Source organism: Schistocerca piceifrons, chromosome X (genome assembly GCF_021461385.2).
Source record: "Schistocerca piceifrons isolate TAMUIC-IGC-003096 chromosome X, iqSchPice1.1, whole genome shotgun sequence".
Lineage (NCBI taxonomy): Eukaryota > Metazoa > Arthropoda > Insecta > Orthoptera > Acrididae > Schistocerca > Schistocerca piceifrons.
The window spans coordinates 928,430,034-928,456,067 of NC_060149.1; the positions used below are offsets into that span (position 1 = coordinate 928,430,034).

The 26,034-nt window shown below is 38.6% G+C and overlaps 1 protein-coding gene across 1 annotated transcript in view; it reads left to right on the forward strand.

The window, feature by feature from the left end:
• Positions 1–26,034, forward strand: part of LOC124721946 (calsyntenin-1) — an 81,597-nt gene that overhangs the window by 23,662 nt on the left and 31,901 nt on the right. Inside the window, exons 8-14 of the mRNA XM_047247109.1 lie at positions 1,958–2,085; positions 11,182–11,359; positions 15,636–15,809; positions 16,343–16,475; positions 18,604–18,803; positions 20,325–20,512; positions 20,631–20,747. Coding sequence (XP_047103065.1) covers positions 1,958–2,085; positions 11,182–11,359; positions 15,636–15,809; positions 16,343–16,475; positions 18,604–18,803; positions 20,325–20,512; positions 20,631–20,747 — 1,118 coding nt within the window. The remainder of the gene's footprint in view (positions 1–1,957; positions 2,086–11,181; positions 11,360–15,635; positions 15,810–16,342; positions 16,476–18,603; positions 18,804–20,324; positions 20,513–20,630; positions 20,748–26,034) is intronic.

Here is a 26,034-nt window from a genome sequence, read left to right on the forward strand (position 1 = left end):
AAGTTGTATTGCCATCATCAGACATGTGAATTATAAAGCAAAAGTGTGGCACAGTGCCATCTGGCCATTGAAAACATTGAAGGTAAACACACAGAAAAGTAACTCCCATGCAACACTGAGTACATGAAAATAAAAGCCATAACTATATCAGCAAGGCACAAAGGTGTGAAGTACATCAGAAAGAACACATCCACCGCTGTCAGATGTGTGTATGTTGATAACCAGGAGCTAGTTAACACACAGTGTGGCAACAGTGGATGTACTCTATCTGATGTATTTGACACCTCTGTGCCTTGCTGATAGTTACGGCTTTTATTTTAATGTACTTAGTGTTACAGTGGAGTGTCCTTTCTGTGAGTTTATATCCATGTTTACAATGGCCAGGTGGCAATGTGCCACATGTAGGGGCTTTATAATTCATGTATACTGTTATCGGAAGATAGCAATATAACTTCGCTGAAACTAGTAATCAGGGTGTGTATCAACAGTGATGTGGGCAATAAAACATCTATTTTGGAAGTTTTTTACATTGATACATAAACTACTACCCTGAAAATGTCAGGTGATTATGTAACATTGCTTTCAAAAAACAAAATTTACTATAGTAGTCCTTCTGGGTACATAAAATAAAAAAAATAGATAAGAAAGATGTCTAGCTTCATAACATGTGTCGACTGTCTTAGTTGATGATTATTCTTAAAGTATTTGGTGTGTGTGTGTGTGTGTGTGTGTGTGTGTGTGTGTGTGTGTGTGTGTGTGTGTGTGTTTTTTCAAATGGATCAACTGAAATGCTGTCATATAATTCTTCGGCTTGGGCAATCACACCAGTGTAAAATAATTGAAGTTACAAGAGGAATCTGCTACTACACTTCCAGTCTTCAAGGTATGGTTGGCAAAATGCATATGTGCCCATTATCTTCAAAAATCCACAGAAGATTCAATGAGACAAAAATTATGATTAGGTGTGCAATGTGGTATAGGGTAATTAGTGTAAGTGTGTGAATTACCTGAGGCTTTAGGGATATTAGATGAGAGTTGTATATTTTACATGAAGAATTATCTACAAGAAAGCTTTGTGTAAGCTAGGTGCTACATTTATTGAATACTGGCAAAAATCAAATCAAAAAATCAGTTTCTTAGTAGCATTCATGCTGTTTAAAAAGATTCACCAATGCTTTGTGCAAATATGGTAGTGAATGAGCTGTAATAAGCCAATAGCCCTGTGGAAAGAGAAGCTATCAACTTAATCTACCATGAAGTTTATGACCAAATTTTCTGGGATAAAAAAGGATTTTTGTTCTTGATTGCCTATATAAGCCCTCTGGAAAAATTGAGGTAGTATTAAAAAAATCCACTCCATATTCAAGATTCAGCACCTGCCTGCCACCATCTATTCCTACATGTGAAGACCTATGCACTTGGAAAACATTGCTGTCCAGTGACACAGTTACGTCTTATGTTGTATGTGGATAGTTTATAGAAGTGGATTAAGTGTACTGACCTAAAGTGTGTCTTCATTGAAATAGAACTGGAGTTTTTACTCACGAAATATGCATTCACTTACAGGGTGAGAACTTTTCACTAGGCATATATCAAAGTGGATAATATAAATGATAATTTCCTCAAATGATTTACAGTATCGCTTAATGTGTTGTGCTTTGCTGTATTTCTGTCTCTTGTTACAGCAGGAACTGAAAATTGAAATTGTTTACTATGCATGTCAGAATTTTTTTTTTTTTTCACATCTATAAATTCATGAATTGTCTTTTTAGAAGATACTCTCTCAGAAGACGTAAGACATTATAGCCAAAAAGGTGTCGGAGATAATACAATCATTCCAAAGACATTTAAGGTCTTACAAAAATAAAGTTAATGACCTTACTGTTCAATTAACCATATTAATTTATTGAAGGTTTGTATACAATATATCTCAATCTAAAATTACTTTCATTTACAGATATGAATAGACACCATTATGCTTTGTTCGTCCGGAACTGCCGTTTAATCTTACTTCTTCGTCGAGACTTTTCTGAAGGAGATCTCAATATATTTAGACCAGCAGAGTGGAGGTGGAAATTATCTCAGGTGTGTACCATTCTTCATAATTTTTGTGTGTGTTGTTTGAATAGGCAGGCCAAGTGAGTAAAAGGTTTGTAATAAACTATTGTAGTACAGGGATATTATTTTATAATTTTATACTAATGTGTGTTTGATAGATCAACTTATTTAAGGTTAGATGAGTATCATTGAGTTTCGAGCAAGCAGAAGCAAATGAAATAATAATCCCAACAATTTTCCAAGTCACTAGCTGAAATTTTTCTGCGGTATACAAAGACTTGCTATATTAATGTTATTGAAAGAAAATCCATTATTCTTTACATAGGAAATACGACTTTTCACTTTTCTTTAAAGAAAAGAAGTAAATGGTTTTTATCACAAATAGGTGAGACACATATATATACTGTGTGTACTAGAAATCAGAAATGAGTTCCGTATACTCTCTTTAAACTCTCTAGTGAGTCCTGTGGCAGCATTTCCAAACTTGCCGTTCCATTGTGCTCGTAGCCTCGACCCTAAAGTCCCCGCCTGTGCTCACTTCTCACTAGTCTGTCGTCGGGTACAAGTGGATGTGACTCACTCAGGAAAGAGTGAGTACACAAGTTCGCAAGCGTGATCGTGGGCTTGAGGCATTCCCACTAAGTACATAACCTTTTTGTAAGAGTTTTCCACCCTTAAAATGTAAATTCCTTTCACACAGTCACGATTTTAGCTATAACCGTTTTCAAGTGCAAGTTGACATGTCGCAAAAGTTTGACAGTGCAAGCCACATGGGAAACTGCAATCACTTTAAGTTGGCATATTTGAATCATTCGGTGTCAAAGGTATACAACAAATTACGCATGGAAAGATGGTAAGTTGCACTATCTAATAATCTCATTATGTTCCTAGAGAATTTGTGTTCTATTGTTTGAGCTGAGGTATCACTGGTTAAGCATCACTCGAACTGTTCAAACAGGTTGTTACTGTTCAGCAAATCTCGGCTTCTGTTCTATCTTTTGATCGGCCTCCAATCTAGTGACATTTGTTGGTACTATATCCAAACCTACCTATGTGTTTGTAGGGCACTGTGGATTTTAACAGTCTGTGTACTGGCCCAATAAGTGGAGTAAATGAGTTTATAAGTACATAATGATCAGTGATGAATATCATATTTAAATACAATAGCACGTTCTACGTGGAATCGTACTGCTTTTTGGTATGGAATATTTTATAACAGCATTCCACGCATAACACCACACAGCACTCTTCGCACTAATAACGTGTCTCCTTGGAAGATACTTTTCCACATTCTTTCTGTGGTTTTGAAGAAGAGACATGACATACATGAGAGGCATATATTTTGCTTGTGGATGGTAAATGTTACAGGAAATGTCTCTATCAGTTTGCCTACAGGTCTGTTTTGGTTTTTGGAGCTATTGCCATATGATGTTGAGCCATCTGTGTAGCAAGGTGTGTAATGAAATCAGTTATTGTAATCTTCTTGGTCTGAAAGGAATTGTGTAGTCAAAATGCATTCAATACTCGTAGTAAGAGCTAATTAAAAAATAGCTTCCACCACAGTTTTACAGTTCTGTGCATGAACGTATTGTACTGCAGCTGCTAGTCTCAAAGGTACTCTCCAACCTTGGTCATTTTATAATCTAAGATTTGAAGTGGCTTCATTACTTCAACTCCCTTCCTTTTTGTGTGTGATGCAAAAGTGGCTACAGTCTTGTGGACAATGAATATACATCCTTTGTGTGTCCTACCACTTCATTGCCAAGACTTTTCCTTTTCATCTTTTTGTCATTTCACCCTTCTTCAATTTAGCTGTAAATAGATTTCTAAGCATTGACTTTCTGCTTTTATTCACAGCCCCTACAGTACCGATACCTTCGCGAGATAACTGCTCAGAGAGTTCTGGACTAGAATGGAATCTATCTAAATAAACATTATGTCCTTTGTTCGAGCAATTGCCGCTAGACATCAACCTCATAACAACTGTTGAAGATAAATTGTCATCACTGTTGTGTTTTCCAGCGTAAACTTCGAAGTTTATGACGTAGTCTCTGTTTGCTTCTGCAGGCGTGTATGACTTCAGTCCATACTTCTGTGATTTATTCTGCATGGAAGTACAAAAACTGACTCGGCCATGAAATGGGCATATACCTTCATTATCAGTCAGTTTTTCAGGAGGGCAATAAGTTGGAACGCATCTCTTTCAAATTATTGTAGCAAGGAAGCACTTTGAAAACTATATAAAAGCTTTGTTCTCCTGGTTTCTTTTGATCAGAGTTGACAATACCTGCACGAAACGTAAAGACTCGTTACCTGTGGACAAAAATTAAAGCTGGCAACATTGTTAGTGCACCTGTGATATGGTAATTTTGGTGGCCTACGTGGCATGCTTGTATGAAACACAATGCCCAAGAAGCATCTAATTTCAGCAAGAGAAACTGGCTTCCAGGAACTGAGTACTGAATAAGGTTTCTTTCAATTGTTTGTGATGCATAGAGATTCGTTTGTGACTCCAGTTACTTTGTCATCAGTTATGACTATACTAACTCAATCAAGCACTGAACTAGAGCAGTCAGTGTCTGCGAGAATTTGTCTCTGAGTTGTGTTGACTGGTATTACTGGACCAGCATCACATTCATTTGTGGAAGGAACAGCAGCACTATACGTAATGTCATTATCACTACTGCAGCTCTCGGATGAGATTAGCAAAATACGCTGGCCCGTAGAACCTGAGGGCTTGGCAGTTTTGGAAGGGCATGCTGCCCATAGAATCTATGGGCTTGGCGTTGAGTGTGTTACTAATAAAATTAACCGTGAAACACAGAGTAAAGTATCTTCTTTAGTATATGTCATATGTAACAATAGCAACTAATCAGTAAATAAGTATTCACAGTTGTTTTTCTGTCAAATTCTCGAGCTTTCACTTGTTGTGCAATTTAGTAACGTCTGATCGTTCTCATATACAAGTATTGCGACAGTAATTGTAAGGAATTAGTCAGTTTCTGATGAGGTATTTCTTTGCTCAGGCATTTAATTTTTTGTTAATTATCTTCATTCTTTCGTCTGAATGTAGAAATATGAAGTAAATGGGTCAAGTACTTTTCAAAATGATCGCTAACAACTTCTGTTGTTCATATGTTTTATGAAACTTCCTGGCAGAATAAAACTTTGTGCCACACCGAGACTCGAACTCAGGACCTTTGCCTTTCGTGGGCAAGTGATCTACCATCTGAGCTACCCAAGCACGACTCATGCCCTGTCCTCACAGCTTTACTTCTGCCAGTATCTCGTCTTCTACCTTCCAAACTTCACAGAAGCTCTCCTGCGAACCTTGCAGAACTAGCACTCCGGGATAAAGGCTACTGCGGAGACATGACTTAGCCACAGCCTGGGGCATGTTTGCAGAATGAGATTTGTCACTCTGCAGTGGAGTGTGCGCTGATATGAAACTTCAGCACTTGCCCGCGAAAGGCAAAGGTCGCGAGTTCGAGTCTCGGTCCGGCACACAGTTTTAATCTGCCCGGAAGTTTCATATCAGCACACACTCCGCTGCAGAGTAATCTCATTCTATATGTTTTGTATGTACATTCATGTGCCACGTTATGGGGTACCTTGTGATATCGTTCAGACCTCCTTTTGACCAGCATAGTGCAGCAACTCGGCATGGCAGGGCATGGACTCAACAAGCTGTTGGAATCCCGTGCAGAAATACCAAGTCATACTGTGTCTATAATTGTGAAAGAGTTGCTGGTGCATGATTTTGTGCACCTACTGACCTCTCAATTATGTCCCATAAATGTTCAATGGGACGCCTGTCGGACAATCCAGGTTGTCAAATCATTCCTCGAATTGTCCAGAATGTTCTTCAAACCAATCACGTACAATTGTTGTCCTGCAATGTGGCACATAGTCATCCATAAAAATTCACTATTGTTTGGGAACATGACATTCATGAATGAATGACTGCAATTGCTTTGCAAGTAGCCAAACATCCAGAGGATCTAGTCCGTTCCGTTTAAACACAGCCCACACCATTATGGAACCACCACCAGCTTGCTCAGTGCTTTGCTGATGACTTGGGTCCATGGCTTCCTGGGTGTCTGCACCACACTCAAACCATACCATCAGCTCTTACCAACTGAAATCGAGACTCGCATGATGATGTCGCTGTTTCCTGTCACCTAAGGTCCAGCTAATATAGTCGCAAACCCAGGGAGGCGCTGCAGGCGATATGCTGTTAGAAAATTCACTTGCATTGGTCATCTGTTGCCATAGCCCATTAATGCCAAATTTTGCAGCACTGTCCTAATGGATGCAATTGTCATACGTCTCACATTGACATCTGCTGCTATTTTGTGCAATGTTGCTTGTCTGGTAGCACTGACAAATCTATGCACATACCGCTGCTCTTGGTCGTCAAGTGTAGGTTGTTGGCCATTGCATTGTCTGTGGTGAGAAGTGTAATGCCTGAAATATGGTAATCTCTGCACACTCTTGACTCTGTATATCTCGCAGTTTTGAGTTCCCTAATGATTTCTGAAATTGAATGACCCATGCATCTAGCTCCAACTACCATTCTGCACTCAGTCTGTTAATTCCCATCATGCAGCTATAATCGTGCCAGAAACCTCCTTACATGAATCACTGGAGTACAAATGATAGCTCTGCCAATGCACTGCCCTTCCATACAGTGTGTGCGTGATAGTACTGACATCTAATATATGTGCATATTGCTGACCTTTATATATGTGCATTATCTATACCTTGACTTTCATTTTTACCTTAGTGTATGTTAAAAAACATATAGCTTATTTGTGTCCAAATGTTCATTAGGGGGATCGTGTAGAAATCTAAAATAAATTGGATCAAGAATTTTCAGAGAGTTTTGGTGGCAACCTTTTCCCTTTATAGATTACATACATATTTAGATGGCGAAATATTATTTAGACAGTGATCTTCCTCTCGTCTTGAAAGTCAAGTGTGGAAAATTTCATGAAAACTGGAGTAAAACTGTAGATTTGTATGAATTACAAATAAACAAGTGGACATTCTTCCTTATGTATAATAGTTTTTTTGCAATATTTGGTGTTTTTTTCCCCCACATTTGGTGTCAATTTTTGCCAAATGCAGTTTTTTTCCAAGTGCAGTTTTCTTGCCAAACTCTCATCACTGTTTTGCAAAAATTTGGTTTTTTTGCCACATGCGGTGTTTTTTATGCATTTGGTTTCATATTTTTGTCAAACTCAGTGCTACTTGTGCAAACTCGGTGTTTTTTACTAAATTCAGTGTTCTCCTTTTTGCCATATTTGCTGTTATAATTTTGCCAAATTTGGTGCTATTTTTTCCCAATTTCAGTATTTCTTCGACAGATTCTGTTTTGAACTGTATTTTTTATTCAGTGGTTTTTTAACATTCAGTAACTATCATTTACAAATATTAGTAACAGCTGTCCTCAGATTTATAAAATTTTTTATGGCAAAATTAAAAAATTTTCTGTGTCTTGGAAAAATTGGCATGTCACATTATTTCACTGAAAACAACTAATTTCATGTTGCTTTTTGCATTATTGTTATCATGAAATTTTCCTGTCACTATCTATCACTCATTTAGTCTCACTAATATTATCTGCAAGTTGCTCAAACATATGGCTAGCTGGCATCTGTGTTGGTACTTTGTCTCATGGTCTTTTGGCTCCATCCCAGGATGGTTTTTGCCAAGGCTGTTCTACTGCTGACAATTTGGTCTGAATTGAGTCTGCTAGCCAGTCAGCTTTTGCCTAGCATCAACACCTTATTGCTATCTTCTTCAACTTGCAACCGGCTTATGACATCACATGGCATCACCGCATCCTCATTACCCTACACGAGTGGGGTCTCAGGGGGTCTGCTCCAGATTTTTGTCGAAAACTTCTTGTCACACTATAGAATTAAAGTTGATGCTAATCGCTGTATCCCACATATACTAGAGAATAGGGTCCCACAGATCTCTGTAGTGGCCGGCCGCGGTGGTCTAGTGGTTCTAGGCGCGCAGTCTGGAACCGCGGGACTGCTACGGTCGCAGGTTCGAATCCTGCCTTGGGCATGGATGTGTGTGATGTCCTTAGGTTAGTTAGGTTTAAGTAGTTCTAAGTTCTAGGGGACTGATGACCACAGATGTTAAGTCCCATAGTGCTCAGAGCTATTTGAACCATCTCTGTAGTGTGGCTGCTCTTTCTAGTGGCTATAAATAACCCAGCTGCAGCTGTGGTGTCTATAGTGATACTGTTCCTGTGGGCTGATGGATTTATGTATTTACTGTTGCTCCTCAACTGTGGAATTACGCTGTAGGATGACACATGTAAGGTGCAGTTCTGGGCTGTCACCCTCGTTTCCGGTTTTCAGCCACCAAGACATGCATCGTGCACTTCTGTCACTGTTGTACTGTACATCCGCACCCCGAACTCTAACTCAACGACTAGTTGATCAGTGTGGTGGAGTTTGACCACTTTTTGGGACTGGTCTTCAGTGCCTTTTTGATGTGGCTTCTCCATCTGCGCCAACTTAAGCAAACATGCTAGTTGCACCTTAATACTCTTAAGCTGCCTCAGTAACACCAGTTGGGGCAAAGACTGCTCTTCACTTTATGTGTAGAACAAGAACGAAACAAGTCATATTTCAATCTGTTCTTATTTATTTTTCTTTTAGCTACCAGTTTGACGAGTCAGGACTGTGTGCTTCAGCATACTTATTGACTCTTTCTCTCTTGCTGAAGCATGCAGAAGTGTATGGCTAGTCATGACTTGCTGTTAGTACGCAAGGCAAGTACATGAGCTTTTTAGAGAAGCTACAGTTAACGGTACCCCCATCTACAGTCAGTATTCTGAAAGCCAAGGAGGCCAACCTGTGTGTTCTCCCCTGGGATGTCAAAGTGACCTGAGGGTCAACAACTTAGTGTCCAGCTTGCTAGAGGCCACAGAAGAAGATAGATGGTCACAAACAATGGGTGTTCAGGGTAGTAGTGGTCAATAGCCTGAAGAAAAACTGGGGGTGTCACTGTCGATTAAGAACATCTTGGCTTGGCAGTGATGATGGTGATAGGTTTGTGGGGCACTCAACTGCATGGTTATCAGCACCCGTACAAATTCCCAACCTTTGCTCAGTCCAATCTCGCCACTTGCATGAATGAGGAGGACAGCACAAACACCCAGCTGGAGTGCCCTAAGTTGGCCACCTTGCGGTAAAACCTTAAACTTGCTGACATACTACATCTGGTGCTAGCAGATGACACCAAAGTGGCTTATCAGGTTTTGTTTTGCCAGTGATAGTAGTTTTTTCTCCTCTCTGTGACATAGAGCACATTAGCATCGTCGGCCGCTTGAGGTGTTGGAGGAGTGCCCTGTTGCCTGCTCTGACCCAGGTGGTCCATGGCTGCCCTTGGTGGTCCATCCTGGCTCCTGCCCTTCCCACCTTTTTAATTCTTTCTTTCCCTTTTTTTATCATTGGTTTACTGTCTCAATGTCGTTGCTCTCTTTCACAAGAATTTATCAACTTGTCTGTGTTACTAGTTTTCGTGGGGTAACAGAGGGTATGGAAGCACCAGTCAGATGCAGAGGGTGCGTCTCCCATCATATGACTGTGTCCCAGGAGCCTCCAGCTGCTTTATGTGTGGGACAGCTCTCCTGCCTTCACCCATTTACCCCTCTCTCACTTCTACTTGCTTCTTTCTCTTGGTTTTCTTGATTCTTGGATATAATCGGGTTCGTCAGGCTTTGTCTCCTGCATCCTGCCTCTCTGGGGCTATTCCCAGCTGGACATATCTAGGATGGAGGGACCATACATTGGATGAGATTTGTATGTTTTTCATGTGACTTTTGGACTACAGCATGAAACTTACTTCAGACTTCAGTCATCACCTAATGGAACACATCTGCAATAGTATACTTTGCTTCAGTTAATTTTTGTCTTACACCTTTCACTGTCTCTCAAAAAACAGCATATTTAAAGGCCATTTGAACCTGACAATTAGTTGTTAAGCCTTGTTAGTGCTACTTTACAGCAACGAGATCATATACTTGCCTTGCATACTAACAGTAAGTAATGACTAGCTGTACACTTCTGCATGCTTCAGTAAGAGAGAGAGTTGGTAAGTATGCTGCAGCACACAGTTCTGACTCGTCACACTTGCAGAACTACAGCAGAAATGAACTGATGGTGTAACAATGGTGCCTTGATTTATAAAGTATGCAACCCTCAACATTAGACTTGTGCTCACTCTATTTCTGATCTCTAGTCCGTACATAAAATGTATAGCAATAGTTTCCTTTTCAAGGCAAAAGTTTTAAACTTCTGGAAGGGCCCTTGTGTTATAAAACTACTAAATTATATTTGCGACACGTAATTGTCTGACATTCTTACAGTACAATTTTTTCATTGTATTTATGTTATGCATTTTTTTTCTGTAGCAACCATCTAATTATCTCAGATTACACAGAAATACTTCAGAATTGATGTTTCCCAGTGTTGAAAGTGAGATGGAGCTATAACACCAAACTCTTTATTTTCATGGATGTGATCATTTTCAGCTTAAAGTTTATCTCAGCCTAGTTAGTTAACCTTAGCATGGCATTAACTACAGCATAGCATTAACTACAGCATAGCATTGTATAGTGGCAGAGAAACTTCGTTTGAAACCTTTATTATATTTCAGTGTAACAGGTAGTGGGCTTGCAGGTTTAGGAACAGACACATATAGTGGAGTTCACAAATTAATGTATATTCAGGTCAGATCTGGAGAAAAGAATTTACAAGAGTCTGAAATTTATTTATTTATTTATTTATGTGGGGGGGGGGGCAGACAATGTGTTTATTGGGACGTATTACTCACTTCTTGTTATTTGAGATACAATCATATAACAATCATAACTGATTCGAGTCATACATTGGCCATTCTCAGCTTCTATTTGTGTGTAAAACTAGTTAGTATTATTTTCATGTTATGTGATTGCGTTTAAAATAATAATCAAATAGTCTCCACTTGTGTTGTTGGGGTTAAAACACAGGTAAAATGTCTAAAGCTTTATTGATTTCAGCATACAAAATTTTCATAGCAATACAGTTATATGCACTGTTTAATCTTGTTAATCAGGTGTGTGATAATGAATGGCATCATTATGCAGTGTCTGTAAAATTCCCTGAGGTTACCCTGTATGTGGATGGTCAGATGTTCAAAGCAGAGAAGAAGAATCCTGAAATCATAGACGATTGGCCACTCCATCATACAAAAGGCATCAATACTACACTCACTGTGGGAGCATGCTGGCAAGGTAAGGTCGACAGTTCTGTTGTTACTCCCCATCCCGGCACTACTAAAATTGTTTAATATAATAAGTTGATGAACTTCTAACTCTGTATTACCAGGTTTTTTGCAGATTGCGTACTGTTTTGTGAGATTGCAGTTACAAGAGCAGTTCTTTCATATAAAGTTACTTCATGTACAAGTAAATTAATCACTAATTGAAGATCAGTTTGCACACCTAAGTGCAATGCTGGGAACTTTCCTCTAGTATTGCTATGCCATTGCTTTCCTTTCGTCAAGTAATGAACTGGTTTACCCAGAGTGAGAGAGTTTAATGCTGATTTAAAACCACAGTGCATATTGCCATTTTTAACTTACGCTAAACTTGCCAGAGTTAGTGTCTCATTAATTTCCATAAAAATTGTTACACCAACCAGGGACAGAATTCAAACTCCTTGGAAATATTATAAAATATGCAACCAACTGGTACATACGTACATACATACATACATTCATTCATTCATTCATTCATTCATTCAATGTCCCTCAGATTAATGTGAAGACCCGTCACCTTTTGCAGTGTGGACCACTTGGAGACGTGCAGATAGAGAGCCAGTGAGGTTCTGGAAGGTACTGACAGGGATGTGTACCTGTACTCACTCCAGTGCTGTGCTACGTTTCTCACTTGATTACCCGTGCTGTGCTGCTGCCTGATCGAGATGGTCCCACAGATTCTGAATTTGGTTTCAGTCCACAGGGAGATGGTCAGAGGAGTATGGTAAATGCACCCTGATGCTCTTCGAACCACACACACTATGAGCTGTGTGACATGTTGCATTGTCCCGGTCGTGGATGCCACCGTACTGAGGAAAAATAAACTGCATTAGGGGTGGACAGGTCCTCGAGGTCAATGTGTACTTGCGTCGATCCGTTGTGCCGTCGAGAATCACTTGGAGAATGCCGTGAAAACATTCCCCAGATCATAATGCTCCCTCATCTAGCCAGTACCCTTCAGACAATTGTTACACGGTGCTCGCATTCGGATGTTTCGTGCCGTATATGCCGACAGCCGTTTGTCCGATGTAGCGTAAGGTGTCATTCCTCTGAAGAGGCTACCTGTCACCACTTGGTGGGTGTCTAGTTCCAGTACTGGAGTGCATATTACAGCATTCGTTGTCGACGAACGGCGGTCGGCGTAAGATGCGTGAATTGAGTGCCTGCAGTGGAGGCCCGTACACAGTAAAGTTTGCCGAATGCTCATTGAGGAGACACTGTTCATAGCTTCTTGGTTCATCTGTGTAGTTAGTTGCTCATCAGTTGCACGTTTATTTGCCTGTACGCATCTCTGCAGCCGTCTTCACTTCTGTCATCTATGGCCGTTTGTGCACCACAGTTCCTTCGATGCCAGTTTTGGATACCACTGTTTTGACATGCGCAGTATACTACAACCGCAGCAGCACGTGAATAGTTTACAAACTTGGCCTTCTCAGAAATGCTTTTACCCTTGGTCCGAAAGCCAATGATCGTGCCCTTTTGGACGTCAGATAAATCACTCCATTTCCTATTTATGAGAACTGCAGTGTTTTCTGAATCGTTCGACCACTCCACTGCTAATGCTGCCACCTGTTGTCGGAGAGTGTTTATTGCGTGTTGATGTCCGACGTAGGCAGTCATCACATTAATGGGACGAGAATGTGTATAAACCACATACATTTAGTTTATCATTATGGAGAGGTATTATTGTAAGACCTCCAGATACAGGTGGGATTGACAAAAGCTTGTTTGGGAATGTACAATATGAGATACTTATTTAAGCAGATATGGATAAACATCAAGCTCATTTGATGAAAAAATAAAATACTGATAATAAAACTTTACAAGTGGAATGTGAACCTGTAAATTACTGTAATTTCTCTTTTTCTTCTTCTTCTTCTTCTTCTTCTTCTTCTGCTGTTATAGTAGAATGTTTGCACAGTCATAATTCACACAGTCCATGTGAAATATGGTAGGTGTGATTTCCTTATGAGGCATAATAGTCATAAGAAGTAAATGATATGTTTATTTTTAACTATGCCATCACTTATATAAGCACTATTGCTACCTGAATGCACTCACAACCACCCCAAAATCTGTCAATTACACCAGAAGCACACTGCAGACAGTCTCTACTTCCCAAACCTTGGGTCCTTGTAATATCCATGGTACCTTGGAAACATAGTTTTCTCACAGTAATTTAAATGCATGGGAATTGGTTACCCAAAATGAAATATTTAGACTTCCATGTAAACAGTATGGTTTATTTCCACTTTAGCAAACCATAGATGTTCCTACGATCAAAGGTATTTAATGGAACTGCAGCCCAATGCAAGATTGCCTCAGGAAAGATCCCGCATGCTTAGGCCATAACTCAGTCCAGTGTCTACAGTGTTTTTCATAATACCTACTTACTGTAGAAAATGTAACTGTAGTTCCATATTAACTTTTTGGGCTTTAAATGTAACTCTGCCCAACCTTATGTGCCATAAGCTTTGTTTCATATCCTTAAAAATGTCAAAACAGAGTTTCTGTACATGAGAGTCTATGATGATCTCACATAGTTCACACATACCATGTAACTCTGTAATTTTTTAAATATTTCAGCTTTTCAGACAGTCAGTGTTAAGTTACATTACCTTTTGCCTCAGAAATGAACATTCAGACTGATTCTTTCTTCAGTTACTTGCACTTCTCTGCTGGTTCTATCTTTTTGCAAGGCCTATGATTACTGCTGTTTACATACTAACAATTAGAATGGTTGCCAGACATGTTGAGAAATCCTCTGGCAGACAAACCAAACTGGAAAACCTTGCCTGACTGACTATTCTGTAAGCTTTGTTTAGGGACGTGTGGCCATTCACTGTGTGGTGACAAAGGAGATGTTTATCACTGAAGTAGTTTCAATATTTGTCATCGCATGGTTAGTTGTGGAAGTGCTTAATGTGACCCAAACAACAAGGAAAATCTAATTGTGCTGTGATGGCCTCGTATCATAATGTATGTCAACCACTTCCCTGAATTAAGATCTGGATTTGATTAATTACTTCTATGAAACAACATTGCCATCGACTTTCAAAATAAGTTAAAATATGTTTCCTAGATCTTTATCATAGCACGTAATGTACCTTTCCCAGTATTGTTTCAAAAAAGTAAAGCAGCCTTTAACCCAGAAATCCATTTTACAACAGAGTGCTTTGCTAGGTATTATTTTAAGTGGTATGCCAGTTATTAGACAACCTGCAGTTTAAAGTGAACTTGGAACTACAGTGCAACATGCTATTCTGCACATTAACAAATACATTGCTAGATGTAAAAAAATATTAGTGTCAGAAAAAATTCTAGGACTGGCTCAAAATTCAACCCTGGACCTTTGGATTTGTAATCTGATACCCACTTTGCTTAACAATGCTTATGCATATAAAAGAATTGCAAGTTCCACTGTGCTTGTAATTCCATATTCAGCTGTAGCACATTTGGAACAAATACCACATCTTGGTCTGGATCAAACAGTCGACTGGTAAGGGATGAAGAAAGATTTCTTCTGTTCCTCATGCTTAATAGAACACAATCAACCTGCCGGTGTGCAAACCAACCTTCTGGCTGCATTACCTTGTAACAGTATTACTACAGGTGACATGAGTTGTCCCGAAAATAGTTTTGCATGCCCCAAATATCACATTTCTTTAACCCAGAATAAGGGTGAGTCACAACGGTAGTGCTAGTAATTACACATTTGTATCATTTCATAGAGAATAATGCCAAAAGAGAGGATTTCTCTTCTTGCTGAAGAACTTCTCTCGTTCCACTTGGCTGATCCACAACCTCATGTGTGCAGTTTTCTTGATCTTGGTTGAATGCCAAACTGTTTTGATCTCAGTGAAATATTAACCTCATAGTCTGTAAGTCACTGAGATTGATGCTTTCCTGTGTCACTTCTGCCATTGTTTTGCGTTGTTCTGTTTCCTGTTTAGTTCTCAAAATTGGTTGATATTGCATGAAAGTCTTCAGATAATTCGTTAAAACACTCCTTCTGTATCATTGCTCGGCAGTTACTGTTATTTAAGAAAGGCAGTAGTGCTGCTAAAGCAATAAAATGTGTTGTGATATTTCTTTAATACCTTGAATCATAGGTTGCAATGAAAGACATTCCTGGGATAAATATAGCATTTAATAACCCAGATATGAAGTGAGCTTGGCTGGAATTTTCCCTATGACATATTTTTACTCAAACTTTCATTATATACTTCAGACTGCATCTTGTTCTCCAGGTTCTGACAGCAAGATGAAGCATCATTTCAGAGGCTACCTAGCAGGTTTATCAATACTTCTAAATAAGACTGAGAAACCTGAAGTTCTTAGCTGCCTTCATAAATGTAAAGAGAGTTTAGAGGTACCTGCTATGGAATTACTGGAACCTGGAATGGAGCTGTTGACAAACAGTGGTGAGTAAAATAGGCAGCAAATTCAGTAATAGGGTTTGAAACTTTGCTTGGAAAATCTGTTCAGGAAATTTTAGTATTACTGCATGATTGATTCTGTTAAACTTTTTCGACTAACTTGATTTTCCTTATTTCCAAAGCAGATATTCTTCATTCAGTGCTGGAATGAAATAGTGAGCCATGTCTAAAAATCTTCAACAGTAGTGACTTTGTTTCATGTTGTGGCATTTCAGCAGCTTAATTAGAAACACATAGTCACAGGCAATGAATTTTTGTTTAGCTGATGTCATGTCTACAGGGCAAGGGTTACAAGCCTTATCTCAAGCAAGAATTGTTTTGTGTGTTTATATTGAAGCTCTGAAATTTTTAATGTCTTTGTATGACATCCCCCCTTTTTGTTTACCACAGCCCATCATATTAATTTTATTAAAAGTATCTGTTAACATGAAACATTTTGTGTCATAAATATGGTTGATTGGTCATTAAGGTTGTCTTGGGTGTCTTATTTTATGTACACAGTTTAATCTCTTTTGCAGATTTGACAGAACTAAGCATTGAAGGTGATAACAAGACTAATCTTGTTGTTCTCTTGAGAAAAGTTGGTTACACAAATCTGAGACAGTTTCCCACTGCTGGCAGACGCAATTTGCACCTTTCAACTGTTGTGATGTAAGCATTCAGCATATTTTTGCTTGTTTTCGATTACTTGGATTTCTACGATATTCCAGTTAGTGTTCCAAAAGTATTTCCAATTGTTCATATGTATTCTAATAAATTAAAATCTTAAGAGAAAAATCTAATAGTACAGCTACATATATGCCAACTGATAGTATCCCTTTATTTCTGAATTTGTTAGCTTCTGGTAGTTTAAACATTACAAGGTGGTTCCATGATTGAGAGACAGTGTTTCAAGAGTGATTTAAGAGTATAAAAATTGAAAAAGAAAGTACATAACCTGTTTGGTTTTTTAAAAACACAAGAGTAAAAAATATTGTAGAATATAATGCAAATGTGGGGTGTCAGTATAGTGCTACTGAATCAGTTTCAGCATTGGCTACCAAAGGCTACAGTGTGATAGAATCATCAGTTGTAGCTCTTGACTGATTTTGGTAGGTGATGCACCAGATCTCTATCTCCAACATGTAGTTTTATTGACGCTGTCATCTTGTGGACATAAAGAGAGCACACGCAGATATGACATAAATAAATTTGTTCTACATCTATACTCTTTAAACCTCTGTGAAGTGCATGGTAGAGGGTATTGCCCAGGGTTTCTTCCCATGCCATTTGCTTATGGAACATAGGAAGAATGACTACTAAGGTAAATACCTGTGTGCTCAGTATAGGTAGTCTTAATCTAGTCTTTGCAGACCCTATGGGTAATAGATAATGCAAATGGCAAAGTTCATTTTGTTGGGAAAATTTTGGGAAACTTTAGCTCATCTATAAAGGAGACAGCATATAAGATGCTAGTGCAACTCATTCTTAAGTACTGTTCAAGTGTTTGGGATCTCCACCAGGTTCGATTAAAGGAAGACATCGAAGCAATTCAGAGGCGCTGCTCAGTTTGTTACCAGTAGATTCAACCAGCACAGAAGTATTACGATGATACTTCATGAACTCTTTTCATAAAGCACTTTAGTGGAAATTTAGAGAACTGGCATTTGAGGCAGACTGCAGAACGCTTCTGCTGTTACCATCATAAATTTTGTGTAACTACCACGAAGATGAGATGGTGGTAGTTAGGGCTTATGTGGAGGCTTATAGACAGTCGTTTTTCCTGTGCTCTGTTTGAAAGTGGAACAGGAGAGTAAAACGACTAGTAGTGGTAAACTGTCCCCTCTGCCATGCACTGTAAAGTGGCTTGTGGAGTATGTGTATATGTAGACTACACACATGTCAAAAGTTCAATGATTTTGTATAATTATGAGGACACAAGACTAAAACAAACCATTTATGGTGGTGCGCTTTATCGTTGATGCACATTGTACTCTTACTAAGGTAAATGTTCAGATTCTGATAGTTCCTTCAGATGGAGGTAATATCATGTGGAGAATTAGAGAAGATTCCACCCAATAATGTTAGTCAACAACTTGAGTTTAAAGCTATAATGATCAGTAGTATGAAAATACTAGGTGGCATAATGCACCACCAACAGAGATGGTGCAGTGGTTAGCACACCGGACTCTTATTCGGGAGGACGACAGTTCAATCCCGCACCCGGCCATCCTGATTTAGGTTTTCCGTGATTTCCCTAAATCGCTCCAGGCAAATGCTGGGATGGTTCCTTTCAAAGGGCACAGCCAACTTTCTTCCCCATCCTTTCCTAATCCAATGGACCGATGACCTCACTGTCTGATCTCCTCCCTCAAAACAACCCAACCCCAACATAATGCACCTCTGGGGCAAAGGCTCTATAATCTGTTCAGATGTTTCTAATAACTCATGTATTTCTCCACATGTTTTGTCTTCTAATTAGTGACAGATGTGAATGGTTCTGGCTGCCCCTAATTGCTGAAGTGTTGGGTAATGGCATTAGTTTTTACCAGTACTTCGCAGATCTGTACAAGTTAGCAATATTTCTTAGTACCTGAATGAGAAGTGGCTTATTTTGGCTTTCAAATTTTACTGGAGCTTTTCAGATATTGTGCAACTTTCATGCATTTGTCATTTGTAAAATTTGTCCCATTGTACACAATGGCATTTATATAATTTTTTTGTTCTTGTATGTTTTGATTTATGCAAAATTTTGTTACTCTTTCTTTGATACTCATAAAATTAATATCCTTTTTCTCAGCTGTGAACGTGAGCATTCTGTGAAAGTGCCTAGTGTAGAAAGCTATGTAATGGTCCTTCAGCCACAGCAACCAAGCATAGACATAAATGGAACAGGAAATGTTGCCCGAGAATATGAAGACTTCAGACTTGGTGTGCGAGTATTTACTGATGTGCGAATCACTGTTGGTCAGACAAAAGGCCAAAAGCCGTGGAAGCATGGTGAGTTTCCTTGTGGTGTTCTACTCGTGATATATAAAAGCAATACTTAATATCAAGTATTAATAATTGTTTCCCAATTATTTATTGTTAGTAGAGAGGATTGTGATAGTTATTTTCATAATTTTTTTTGTCTTCTACAGGCATTGTAAACAGTGTGGTGGCACACCTGCTGTAGCATAACCTTATAATAAAATGAATTCTTTGAAAACTGTGTTTTGATAAGTTTTCTTACGTGGGAGCAATCTGATGTGAGCGAAGGAATTGATATGTTTTATGCAGCTTCTGTGTGTTTAAAAATAGTGAATAGCTTTTGTATGTGTATGTAGCTCTGTAATACTACAGGGAAGATGAAATATGACTTCAATTTATTCAGCAACTACTTTCAATACAGTTTTCATATGGCCAGCATAACTGAGTAGTCGTACTGGCTACTTTCGCAGCCTATTGTTGTCACATACTGTGAATGATTAAACATTGAAAGTAATTATATATGTAACTGTATAATTGCAACAGTCTATGAAGTTTGTTAACTTTTGACTAAAGTTTTATTTAACAAGAATTAAAGTATGAGTGTTCATACAGTGAATGTTATTTCATGGCTGACCATAAAATGTTGTATAATATCAAACAGCATAGTTAATGTATGTACACTGCAGCTTAAAAGTTCATTTTGATATTAAATGAATTTGTTTATTGTAAAGTTTACAAGTCACAGAAACTGTGCCAATAATACAGGTACATAAATAAATTTGTAATATTTTTATGATTTATGGTATATGATGGCAATAACTCAAAATAGCCAGCAATTACAATGACTAGACGATGAAGATGTCAAAACTAGCTGTTGAATAGTCATACTGCAGCTTCCATGTGGTCATGTCTTCCTTTGTTGATTAGATGAATGGTTTTATTTATTAAGCCATTGGAGATTGTTCCACAATGTGTATCTTACATTCTAAATGTATTAATCACATTATTAATGACACATTAAACCAACCAAACGGGGTACTGCTTTTCGGGTATATCCTTTCCAAAAACATAAATGTAGTGTATCAAGCTTTGATGAGCAGCATCTCATAATTTGTAAGGCAGTCATGTGGTTTGCTTGGCTATAGTCAGTGATAACAGGTATTCACACATTACCATTTGGCTTCTAAGATGGTGGTTATCAACAGTTACTTCTATGCTTGTCCAGCAGAATCAAATGCTTTCCTGATTCAATGTGTAACACACATTGAGCTCAGTATACAATGCCTGTACTTCATTTATTAAATGCCACTACAGTTACCCATTCAGTGCAAACAGCATACATCAATAAATTGTTAATAATTTCTAATATACATGTGTCTGCCATGAGCTTGTAGTTTGCACACTGTACAAAAGTTAACTACTGCTGTCAATGGATATATTAAATTTTTATTAAGGCAGGAGTATGAATTTCAGTGAATAGCTTATGTATGTGTATGGTAGCTCTGTAATACTGAGCTTAACAGTTCATAAAAGATTTTGCTTGAATTTCAGGAGAACCAATCAGTGTTATCGAGAAGCAGTTGGATTCTTGCACTGTTTCAGTCTATCCGCCACTCAACCCAGATCATGAAACAGTGACCCTCCCAGAGAACATGCTAACACAGTTTGGTATTGTTGCCAAGGTTACAAAAGATGGCGTTATGGTGTCTGGGGCTGACATGATATACAATTATGAACAGGTAATGCCACCTCATCTATCAAAGATCAAATGGACCAAGTTAGAAATTTGGACACTAAAGTTGCTGCTTATTTTTAAACAGAATTAACCTGTGACCTCCATGTACATTCTTATTTTAGGTTCTCCGTCAGATACAGTACACTAATAGGAAGCCTGCATATTACCTCAACAGGGTGTTCAAGCTGACATGCTCAGAAATGAATGGGAGGTTTATGAGCAATGAATATGTCCAAACTGTAAGTTATCTAGTTTTCTCCCAAGAATTTGTTAATGGTTCTGTTTTTATGAGTGCCAGTGTATTCTACAGCTCACCGGTAATACTTGCACAGTGTCTTAATCACTGAAAAGCACTATCCGACATATTTACAAGAAAAAATAATTTACATCCATACATAACAAAATAGCGACATAATGGATCATACAAAATGAAACTCAAAAATTTTAGACTACTGTATGATGTGCAAATGTTTGCTCGTGCTGTCTGTGAGGAGCATAAAAATGATGAAGTAAGAAGTTTAAGGTGCAGTCAAATGAAAAAGACAGACAGAAAAAAAGAAAGTAAACTGTTTATTATTTCAAAAGTAATTGCCATAACTGTTACATTTATCCCACTGTGAGACAAGGTGAGCAGTGCCTTGGTGGAAAAATGTTTGTGGCTATCTATGGAACCACGATTGTATCCAGCCATGCACCGCTTCGTCCAAAGCTAATCAGTGGCCGCAAATGTCTTTCTTTAGGGCTCCAAAAATATGGAAATCATATGGGGGGAAATCGGGACTGTGGAGGATGAGTAAGAGCTTCCTAGTGAAACTTCTACAGCATAGCCGAAACAACAGGCAAGTCCCCTGAAGGAAAATCATGATGAGCTTTTTCCTTGACTGTAAGGCATGCTACTCACTGACATCCAGGAATATAGTGCCATGCCACAATCAACACGCAGCAGTATGTGGACACTTTTCAAAAATTGAATCCCACCATGAAGTCCAAACGCCCATGAATGTTGCTGGACAGCATCATGCTGTTGCAGGGCAGTGCCCACCCACATATTGCCGAGATTGTTCAGAGTACGCTGCAGAAGTTTCACTGGGAAGCCCTTATACACATCACCCATAAAGTCTTGATCTGTCCCGAGCATTTTCCATATTTGTGAAGCCCTGAAGAGACATATGTGGCCGTTGATTTGCTTCAGTCGAAGAGATGCACATCTTGGTACCATTATGTTTCCGTAGGTGGCTGCAAACATTTTCTCATGAAGGCATTGACCATTTCGTCCAGCAGTAGGATAAATGTAGTAATAGTTATGGCAGTTACTTTTGAAATAATGAACAGTTTACTTACTTTTTTTCCATCTGTCTTGGGTTCATTTGAATGCCCGTTCTAGGTGCAGTGTTATTTTGTTATTTTAAGACAAGCTGTTGTAGAGTTGCTGTTTCTACTTGTCAGAAAATGGCATATTAGATGATTACTGATTCCAAAAGGGAACACATCTTCATCTATATAAAGGAATGCTTTCACGAAATTACATTTTTATGAAGGATGTAATATGTATCATCTGATGTGGATATTTTGACAGTGAACAAAGCAGATGAAGAATAATGAATTGTAATGGAACTTGAAATGTTGTTATGAGGGAGCTGAAAATGTAGCATTTATTTTTGATTAAATTAGTATCCAGTTTTTTGGCTAAATAAGCACATTTTTTGTAAACGATTAGATGCACAGATTTAAAAGTTTGCCACACAACATACCTGAACCGGGAACTCATAGGAAAAAAAAATAAGAGCACAGCCACACATCGATAAAGAGGCATCGAACACATGGCTAAGAAAAGGCAATATATACAGTGAGACGGAAGGATTCATGATTGCAATACAGGATCAAACAATAAACACCAGATATTACAGCAAGCATATTATTAAAGATCCCAATACCACAACAGATAAATGCAGACTTTGCAAACAACAAATGGAAACAGTAGATCACATCACAAGCGGATGTATAATACTAGCAAATACAGAATACACCAGAAGACATGACAATGTAGCAAAAATAATACATCAACAACTTGCCATACAATATAAACTAATGAAACAACACGTTCCTAGATACAAGTATGCACCACAAAATGTACTGGGGAATGATGAATACAAATCATACTGGAACAGAACCATTATAACAGATAAAACACCACCACATAACAAACCTGGCATCATACTCACCAATAAAAAGAAGAAATTAACACAACTAATCGAAATATCCATACCCAATACACAAATATACAGAAGATAACAGGAGAAAAAAATTGAAAAATACATCCAACTGGCTGAGGAAGTCAAGGACATGTGGCACCAGGATAAAGTTGACATTATACCAATTATACTATCAACTACAGGTGTCATACCACACAATATCCACAATACAGCTGCATCCAAACGCATATACAGGGTGTTACAAAAAGGTACGGCCAAACGTTCAAGAAACATTCCTCACACACAAATAAAGAAAAGATGTTATGTGGACACATGTCCGAAAACGCTTAATTTCCATGTTAGAGCTCATTTTAGTTTCGTCAGCATGTACTGTACTTCCCCGATTCACCGCAATGATTTCATACGGGATACTCTACCTGTGTTGCTAGAACATGTGTCTTTACAAGTACGACACAACATGTGGTTCATGCATGATGGAGCTCCTGCACATTTCAGTCGAAGTGTTCGTACGCTTCTCAACAACAGATTCGGTGGCCGATGGATTGGTAGAGGCCTACCAATTCCATGGCCTCCACGCTCTCCTGACCTCAACCCTCTTGACTTTCATTTATGGGGGCTTTTGAAAGCTCTTGTCTACGCAACCCCGGTACCAAATGTATAGACTCTTCGTGCTCGTATTGTGGACGGCTGTGATCCAATACGCCATTCTCCAGGGCTGCATCGGTGCATCAGGGATTCCATGCGACGGAGGGTGGAGGCATGTATCCTAGCTAACGGAGGATATTTTGAACATTTCCTGCAACAAAGTGTTTGAAGTCACGCTGGTACGTTCTGTTGCTGTGTGTTTCCATTCCATGATTAATGTGATTTGAAGAGAAGTAATAAAATGAGTTCTAACATGGAAAGTAAGCGTTTCCGGACACATGTCCACATAACATATTTTCTTTCTTTGTGTGTGAGGAACGTTTCCCGAAGGTTTGGCCGTACCTTTCTGTAACACCCTGTATACAACTACAGAAATCTGTAATTATTGATACATGTTTAATTACCCAAAAGTTCCTAAATGCAATGTAATGTATACCGTACGGTTAAAAGGAAGTCACGCTTGATCAAGGTCCGCGTCACTTTCCATTTTTAACCAGACACAGCGTTTGAGAAAGGAAAGAAATAATAATGTGAATAAAAGTTTATATTCTGTATAGTAAGAAGTTTTTGAGTGAAATATTTGCTTTTGCAAAAAATTAATCCCCACCGCCCCCCCTCCCCTTTCCAGTAGCAGAGCGATTATACATCAACAGTATACATTACATTGGATGCATAAATATAGCCAGTAATCTACATATTGGTGAAAAGTTGTAGTTTCGGATGAATCGCTGGCTGTAAATGGGACTGCATAAGCATTCATTATGTTGTAAATACTAGGTCTTTCCACATGGTTGTATAAAATGGGTAAATGGGAGTTGTTTATGGGTGAAATACTGTTAGGTACCACAGTCGTCTAGAAATCATACAATTTTCAGGTATTCTCAGTACCAACACCTGTTCTTGGAAGTTTTAGAGGCTTATTTTTCCTTCAGCGTGCAGTGGATATGCATTCAACCAAGATAACACATTGCCCTATAGCCCCAAAATTTCAACAGTCGTCTTTAAAACCCAGTTGATGCTGTATTATTCCTGATCACTTAATTATTGATAATATAATGTAAATGGACAGATAAAAAATCTAGTCACCAAGCGGTGGCAGGGGAGCATACACACAAAAGGATTTAACTTCTACAAGCTTTTGGGAGCCAGTAGCTCCTCTTCCTGGCAGAAGAGTTGAAGGGGAAGGAAGAAGTGCAAAGGAAAGGGGCTGGAGAGGTTTAGGGAAAAGTGTACTGTTCAGGAAAGTCACCCAGGACCCCTGGTCCTTACCGTTAAGTCTCCCCTGACCAGGGGTCTTGGGTGACTTTCCTGAACAGTACCCCTTTCCCTGAACCTGTCCAGTCCTTTTCCTTCATCCCTCTTCCTTCCCCCTTCAATTCTTCTCCCAGAAGAAGTAGCCAGTGGCTCCAAAACTTTGTAAAAGTTAAAACCTTTCGTGTGTGTTCCCTTGCTGCCACTTGGTGAGTGTATATGTATTATCAATAATTGATTATTTTCGTTGTTATGAACACTTAATTAGGTAGCCATGTCACTATCATACATACTCAAATCTCAGCCATGCTTTTTTCTGGTTTTTGGGGTCCAAAAAACAGCCTGCGGATTAGAATCAAGTGCAGAGGAAATGGAAGTCCTGAAAAATTGTGCTAGGAGCCACCACGACTAACTTTTGCCATTGAATATATGCAACGCTACACAGACATGCTTTGCAGGTCAAATATTAAAATTCTTTACATAAATACCAACAATGCATAAGGCTGTAAGATTCTTGCATGAGTTGGTAAGCTGTGGATCATTCTGATTTCACGTATTGTTTCATTAAATTTTGTGAAGTGCTTGTGTTAGTGAACCATAATGAAGCACTTTCATTATAGAGCCAAATTCCAGAAGGAAGTTATTTCTTGTGCAGAAAAAAGTTCTATTCATGCTACATGTCTGACAGGTCTGCGATACTGTACGGGATTAATGAGAGTAACGTTAGATAATGGCGACTGCAAATAGACAAATTATTTGAATTTTCCAGTGCAGGGAAGCCCTTAGTGGGCCAAAATGTGGCCGATTTGCTCTTGAAGTAATTTTAAACAAGTTTGTTAAGGAACAGCGTCAAACATTCCTGCGTATGAGTGGTGAAACTTTTTAAAATTGAGGCACATGAAATTGCTAGAGTGCAAAATACTGAAAATTTTGAGGCTAGTCGCAACTGGAGTGCTCTTTTTATGAAGTGCAGTGGTTTTTCGCTTCAGATGCTAACTTCAGTTGCCCAGAAGCTGCCAAAAAATTACAAAGAAAAACTTGTGGAATTTCAATGCTTCATAATCAGGCAACGCACTGAAAACCAGTACCTTATTGGCCAGATAGGGAATGCTGACCAAACTCTCATATATATTTTACATGCCATCGAATTATATAGTTGACACCAGAGGAAAGAAAGATATAAGTATTGTTACGTCAGGGAGTGGAAAACAGCTGTCTGTCATGGTTGCTTGCACAGCTGATGAACATAAGTTACCCCCATTCGTATTTTTCAAGCGAAAGACTACTGAAATTGGAAGTTTTTCTAAAAACTGTAATTGTACAAGCAAATGAAAGTGGGTGGCTTTTGGAGGCCATGGTGCTGGAATGGATTAGACTTATATATAATCTAATTGATATTTTAAATACTTCTTAAAAT